The 7,859-nt window shown below is 35.4% G+C and overlaps 1 protein-coding gene across 1 annotated transcript; it reads right to left on the bottom strand.

Annotated features, from left to right (window-relative positions):
* Positions 1-3,531: 3,531 nt before the first annotated feature.
* On the bottom strand, positions 3,532-7,280 carry LOC143545907 (TMV resistance protein N-like). The gene is made up of 5 exons (XM_077037693.1): positions 6,802-7,280; positions 5,638-6,597; positions 5,463-5,607; positions 5,101-5,394; positions 3,532-5,025 (listed from the first exon to the last, which is right to left on the bottom strand). The coding sequence occupies exons 1-5, from the start codon at positions 7,278-7,280 to the stop codon at positions 3,532-3,534; spliced, it is 3,372 nt and encodes a 1,123-aa protein (XP_076893808.1).
* Between the last annotated feature and the right edge of the window lie 579 nt (positions 7,281-7,859).

Genomic DNA, 7,859 nt, shown 5'->3' with positions numbered 1-7,859 from the left:
TGAAGTTCCAAAGTTCGTTAATTAATTATCTGCCACCAGAATTAGATTCATTCATCTCCTTAAACGCAGCAACCACTGCATCAAAGAATCCACTACCCCATTCTGCCTTTAGAGTTTCAGCAATTCATCATCTTCATTAATCACTTCCTGCATTGTGCACAACACTTATTCTCTTAAAGCATAATCATATTTATAAAGTTATTTGATAACATGACAATGAATAACTAATGAGTTGATCCAAAAAGCTTTCTTTTTTGGCAATTTTAATACAAAATTAATGTATTAAATATGATTACAAAAGGCATATTGTTACAAAATTAATCTAAACTTTCGAATAAAACAATTAAATAGGTTCACTGTATGCATGCAAAACATACCACAGACAGCTTTTAACAAGTTCAACCAAGTTGACCCGTTGCATTTTGGCTAATTTATTTAATTTGACCCGTCTTAGATAAAACATAAGGCAAATTAACTAATTCATAAGTAAATGGGACAAAATTGCTACCCTAGTGAAAAAAGGGTCAGGGTTACAAGGGCGACTTTCTGCTTTAGTCGGGCACTTGCTTGTCAATTTTTAACAAATTGTGAATTCATTAACTATGATTACAAAAACTAGGTTGTTACAATAATAACTAATCTTTTGGAATAAACAGGGCTGTAAACCAACCGGACGTCCGTTCGGCAAGAAGTTCATTTATGTTTGTGTGTTTAGTAAACAAACCGGACTTGAATAAAAAACTTTCGTTCGGTAAGCTTAACAAACGGACACGGGCAGAGACCACGTTCGTTCAACAGTGTTCATGAACGTATGGTAATGATTATACCTTTTGAAATTAATATATAATCGTTTATGCTCGTTTGTTCGTTAGAGTCGTTTATGTATGTTTGTCCATTAATGTTCATTAGTATATGTTAGTGTTTGTTTGTCCATTAGGGTCCGTTAGTGTTTCCCAAATCACTTGGAAACTCAGAGTAGAGCTGGAAAGTATGAGTAAAAACATTATCGAAAATAAAAATACAAGTTTATCATAACCCTAGCTTAAACCTTTAAATAAAAGTTATACTTGATTGCAGAAAATGAAAACATCCTATTTAACATATGTAACCGGTTCGATTCGGTTATTATTTGGTTAACTGGTAATAAGTAATAACCTATTGAAATTAACCTTAATCTATTGAAACTAACTCTATGAACATTAACTGTATTAATCTATGATCGGTTAACCGGTTACAAATCGGTTCCGTCTCAAAAGTCCAAACCAGTTCCTAACCATTGATTTCAATCAGTTACTATATAACCAATTTCTAAAGTACCTGTTAATAACCAATTAACCGGTTTCAGTTCTGTTGGTTTCGGTTTGGTTAACCGGTTATGATTTGCACCTCTACCTAATATTACAAGTACAATGCAGATCATCAAGTATCGGATCTCATCTTGCAAGCTGGCTGCACATTTAATAACCCAGCCCAACTACTGGTCCATAACCCTTTTCTTGTGTCGAAATAATAATGATTCTTTATCTTTATACTGTTCGTCAAACATTCCTAGTTTTTTTTTTCGATTTTTTAGAGACGTATCAGAACGTTTTTTAGAGTTATTACGTATTTTTTTCTTATTATTATATTATCTTATCATAATCAATAATTACGTATACATAATTACGTATACTATAAATATAAAATACTATAAAAGTGGTGGACAAACAAAAGAGGAGGGGAAAATTGATTGAGTAAATAGAACTTATTCCATTGCTCTTGTTAGGCTTTTATTCAGTCCACCTGTAAGGATCATCCATGAGTCCATGACCTGAATAATTACAAGCCCAATACATACTGAATCCGGTATTGACCAACCCTTATCCTTTCCTTCCGGTGACCTTTTGGTCAACGTTGACTAAAAAGTCAACGCTTACATTCCAACTTTCATCAATTTTTATCTGCAGAAAGCTTGAGCATTTCTTCTCTGCACCCTATCGTTTCTGTGTGAGTAGTACCCTACGCTGCAAAACTAGTACCTAAGCCAACTCAGATCATGCTTCTGAACTCTTTTTAATGGCTATCTTCCAAAACACATTCTTTGGATTAAAAACTTGATTAACATGCCAATTTTTTTTTGAAAGACCAACTTTAAATAAAAAAACAAAAACAGGAGTCTCGGCGAGAAGCGGGAGACCCCAAATATAGTAGTAAGTTTTGAAACCTTCAAACATGCTTTTTGTTACAAACAAATAATGGTTCCAGAAAAGAAACATACATCTACCGAAGTTAAAAGAGAAACAAGTATGTTTTTGAAAAAAAGAAAGAAAAAGTAATGATTGTATTTATATTTCCACACATCGCATAACCTCTTTCACTAAGAGTTTAATACTAATCATTTTAGCCTCTTTGCTGCTTATGCTAAGCATGTCTAGGAAAGCCAAATAGAAACCGAAATAACTTCCGGTCCTTGGCACTGTATATGGTCTACTCTTCAACTTGAGTACTTTTCAATGCTTATACATGACATCAGAGATTTCAAATACATACTTAAAACCAGTTGTGATTACCTACACGAAAGGCATAATAACATTTGGACATGCGATCTTTGCTGTTGATGGATACCTCCTTTCATTATGCCCCTCCGGCTTTCATTTGTTCCAGCTTTAGTCCTTGACAAAGTATTACTTCCCATCCTCAAACTTTCATTCTTCAACTCTGTAACCTACAAAACCGTAAATATATTTCAAGTACACATCTCACTATAAAAAAATTATTCAATATGAATGAAACATTACATATTTTAACAAAGACCTGTGTCGCGTGTAGCTTCATTATTATTCTTTATTCTTTTAGGAGCATGTGCCATTTCTTGTTGTTCTCGACATAGAAGTGCATCGAGATCAATCATTTTCTTCATATCCAACAATTGTAAGACCTTTCAACAAAGAAATGCCATGGGGAAGATTACTTATTGAAGTACCCTCTAGATATAGTTTTCCAAACATTTAAAATCTCCTAGGTTCTCAGGTAGTTTTTTGAGTTCGGAACACCCATAAAGGTCAAGCTCTCTGAGATGTTTTAACTTACAAATGCTGGATGGAATCTCATTTATTGAAGTACTCCATAGATTTAACATTTCCAAACATTCTAAATCTCCTAGGTTCTCAGGTAGTTTCTCGATTTTGGAACAAGAAATGTCAATCTCTTTGAGATGTTTTAACTTACAAATGCTGGAAGGGATCTCTTTTATCAAAGTACTCTGTAGATAAAACCGTTCCAAACATTTTAAATCCCCTATGTTCTCAGGTAGTTTCTTGAGTTTAGAACATTGAGAAATGCTAAGCTCTTTAAGATGTTTTAACTTACAAATGCCGGATGAAATCTCTCCGATTGAAGTACCCTCTAGATATAAATATTCCAAACATACTAAATCTCCTAGGTTCTCGGGTAGATTCTTGAGTTCAGAACATTGAGAAAGGTCAAGCTCTTTGAGATGTTTTAACTTGCAAATGCTGGTTGGAATCTCTCCTATCGAAGTACACCAGAGATTTAACTTTTCCAAACATCTAAATCTCCTAGATTCTCAGGTAGTTTCTTGAGTTGAGAACAATGAGAAAGGTCAATCTCTTTGACGTGTTTTAACATACAAATGCTGGATGGAGTCTCTCCAATTGAGGTATTATTAAGATTTAACTTTTCCAAACATTTTAAATCTCCTAGGTTCTCGGGTAGTTTCTTGAGTTTAGAACATTGAAAAAGGTCAGGCTCTTTGAGAAGTAACTTGCAAATGCTGGTTGGAATCTCTCCTATCGAAGTACACCAGAGATTTAACTTTTCCAAGCATTCTAAATCTCCTAGATTCTCAGGTAGTTTCTTGAGTTCAGAACAATGAAAAATGTCAATCTCTTTGAGATGTTTTAACTTACAAATGCTGGAAGGAATCTCTTTTATCAAAGTACTCTTTAGATTTAACTTTTCCAAACTTTGTAAATCTCCTAGGTTCTCGGGTAGTTTCTTGAGTTTAGAACATTGAGAAAGGTCAAGCTCTTTGAGAAGTAACTTGCAAATGCTGGTTGGAATCTCTCCTATCGAAGTACACCAGAGATTTAACTTTTCCAAGCATTCTAAATCTCCTAGATTCTCAGGTAGTTTCTTGAGTTCAGAACAATGAGAAATGTCAATCTCTTTGAGATGTTTTAACTTACAAATGCTGGAAGGAATCTCTTTTATCAAAGTACTCTTTAGATTTAACTTTTCCAAACTTTGTAAATCTCCTAGGTTCTCGGGTAGTTTCTCGAGTTGAGAACAATTAGAAATGTCAAGCTCTTTGAGATGTTTCAGGTTACAAACGTTGCTTGGAATATCTCTAATTCTGCAAAATTTTAGATCTAATTCCTCCAAAGATTCTAACTGGTCAAGATCTTCGGGTAACTTGTCAAGAACTTCACACATTGAGAGAAGAAGCGTTTTCAAATGTTTCAACATACAAATGCTATCAGGGAGAAAATTTACCTTCGAATAGCTTAAATCTATATGTTCTAAACAATCCAGTCGACCAATGTCCTCGTGCAATTCCTCTATGCCACAACTTCTAAGGTCAAGAACTCTCAGATGCTTTAAACTACAAATGCTTCCTGGAAGGCTCTTGAGGTTTGTGCAACCGTAAAGATACATATAAACAAGCCTATGAAGGTTTCCAATTGATGAAGGCAGGTTTTCTATATCATTGTCACAAAAACTTAGCCGTTGCAAGCTACTGTAGGAGTGGCTTGGGATTATATCAGGGAACTCCTTCATATGTAACACGTTTAGATTAAGAACTTCAAGCGATTCCAACCCCTTGATAAATGAAACAGATTTCAACCTCTTGCAATAAGAGAGGTCTAGGTACACAAGATTTCTTAAACATCCAACAGGCACATGAAGTTCTACCAAATCATAACAATTTCCAAGATCTAGCCTCACAAGATTTGGAGCCAACCCAAGGTCAAGGGTCCTCAACTTTGAAGAGGAGAGTTCAATGGATTTGAGTTTCGGCAGAACCTATTGTCACACAAAAAAGAAGGTAATATAGTAATAACTAACCAATCAAATTATATATAAAAAAAATCATCCTACCTTTTTCCATAACCATAGTTGTTCGATTTCGCTACCAACCATGTCAAGCGTAACAAGATTATTTGCTCGAAAGTTATTGGGTAAACAACAATGAGGGTAATTGTGCCAATTCAAGTATCGTAACGAATTCGAGAAGTATTGACTAACTTCATCAATCTTCACAAGTTCATCACAATCTTCATCATTCTCTCTATGATCTACGATAAGGCATCTAAGCTTCTTCATGTTTTTGAGACCTTTCAACACAGTCTCAGGGGTGAGTTTTAGCTTTAGACATCTTGTCTCTTCTGTACCCTGTAATTCAAGACTTCAAGTAAAAAAAAAAGAAAGAAAAAAAGAAAGTGTGTTGGTTTGATTCTTACCAATCCATTACCCAAGACATCTTCAATTTCCTCCTGAATCCACATTCGGCTATGTTTGTTGGGATCGCATGGGTGCAAACGGCGTACAATATTCTTGCCCATTTCTTCAATATGGTCATGCATCCCCAAGTAAACAAAATCATAACTATCATCAAAAGCATGGGAAAAATCACACTCAAGAGTTATGAGCGATCTTTGCTCAAGAACTCTTAAACCGTTTCTAGCATGTAATCCACAACTTTCAAGCATTCTTATTGCTTTGTTTTTCTCCCACCCCTTCAGTAAGCATGCAACATCTAGGAATATTTCTTTGTAATCATCCTCGAGACTTTCAAAGCTTAACTCCAATTTTTCAAGAGTTCCCTTCAATGGAATTGTCTTAAGTCTTGCTAATGCGTCTATCCATTCAGGCTTGTCTTTACCACACAGAAATGAACCCAAAACTTTTATTGTTAAGGGAAGACCAGCAGCATAATGTACAGCTTGTAGTGCCTGCTTTTCATACTCTGGAACCGGAATATCTTTCCCAAATGCGTGCCTACTAAAGAGACCAATCGCTTCCTTTTTTGATAGTAGACTGACATCATGAATCCATTTCACTTTGTGTGCTATCAACACTTGCTCATCTCTTGTTGTAATGATAATTCTACTTCCGGGCTTGAACCAACTAAGATCACCGGCTAACGCCTCAAGTTGGTCTTTATGATCCACATCATCTAAAACCACAAGAACCTTTCTACCACGCAACTTTGTTTTCATCATGTTTGTCCCTTCATGGACACTACTTATGTTGTTGCCTTGACCATTTAGCAAATCTGAAAGGATCTTTACTTGCAATGACAACAAACCGAACGAAGACGCTTTTGATACTTCTCTTACATTCTCAACAAAGCTTTTAACTTCAAAATGAATTGATATTCTATCAAAAGCAGCTCTGGCTAGTGTAGTCTTACCGGCACCTCCCATCCCCTTGATCCCTATCACGCGGACCTCGTTTGAAGTGAGATTCAAAGACTTCTGAAGTTGTTGTAGCCGAGGTTCCATGCCTACTAAATTATCATCAAGGTTCACATTGGTGGATCGTAACTTGAGTGAAATCTGTTCAACAATTAACTTGATGACTTTGGCTTCATGCCTGTAAAATACAGAAGATTCAATTAGCTTGCTCATGAACCAACACAAAATGTTACTTTTCAGGTTTATAACATACAAAAGTGTAAGACATAATAACATACAGATGATTCATGTTGCACCTTTTGACAAGACTCGAGCAGACTCCAAATAAGAAAGAAATTAAAAAAGAAAGAATATTGCAGAGATATGAAGAAGGAATACATACCCATCAGCAGTGTTCCTCAAATCCCACCCAGACAGATTGGCTGCTTCTGTCAGAGCTTTTTTGCATTTCTCGATCGGTATATTGGTGTGTTTGACAAGGGCTTCTCCAATTGGACCACTTTGTTTGCGAACTTCAGAAGGATCCACATCGTAGAAAACAGGATAAGCAGTCCGGTCGTTCAACTTTTGGCACTCCATAATCTTTACAAGTTCGTTTAAGCACCAAGACGAAGATGCATACTTCTTTGAGAAAACTATGATGAACAACTTTGAATCTTCAATAGATTTCAAAAGCTGGTCATCGATGCTTTCTCCTTTTTTGAGTTTCTTGTCGTCCTTGAAAGTATGGATACCATGTCGCTGAAGAGCATCATATAGGTGATCAACAAAGTTCTTGCGTGTGTCTTCACCGCTAAAACTTAGAAACACATCATACTGATAGCTCTCCTTAATGAATGAAGTTGAAGAAGATGCTGCCATTGTAGGTATGCTTTACGGGTTAATCAAATCTTTTCTTGGCAACTGCTCTTCGAATATGACTGCAAAGAAACAAGCCTCAAGATAAGTTGGTTGGTTCTGTTGCAACAAACACCTCACGTGTATCCAGTGGCGGAGTCACATTACTCCCGCCGGGTTCGGCCGAACCCGGTATATTTTCGTTTTTATATATAACCTATAGTGCCAAATTAACGAGCGAACCCATTCGTTTTCGGCGAGCAAACCCAATATCGTTCTAAAGAAATATATTCGAACCCATTGTTTGAGAAAATTTTAGTTATATTCTTTTAGTAATGAATATTCTTTTTATAAAAGACAAAGCTTTTAAAAGAACTATATATTTTATTAACAAGCATCAAATATGGGCCAATAATAATCCATATATAGATTATTAAAAAGCCCAAAATTACGCATATAATGGGTCAATAAACCCAACCCAATTAACATTTTTAGGCATAATACCTAAATAATAAATAAATAAACAAACAAAAACATCGGCCATAGCCTCAGCAACCAATCAACTTCTAGAATTATGATATGTAATATCTTTTTATTTAATAT

Source organism: Bidens hawaiensis, unplaced genomic scaffold (assembly GCF_021521415.1).
Source record: "Bidens hawaiensis isolate Kalapana, Puna unplaced genomic scaffold, B.hawaiensis_p1.1 tig00014098_1, whole genome shotgun sequence".
NCBI classification, from domain to species: Eukaryota; Viridiplantae; Streptophyta; class Magnoliopsida; order Asterales; family Asteraceae; genus Bidens; species Bidens hawaiensis.
Note: the sequence above shows the minus strand (reverse complement) of the source record. Positions and strands in the feature narration are given on the sequence as shown.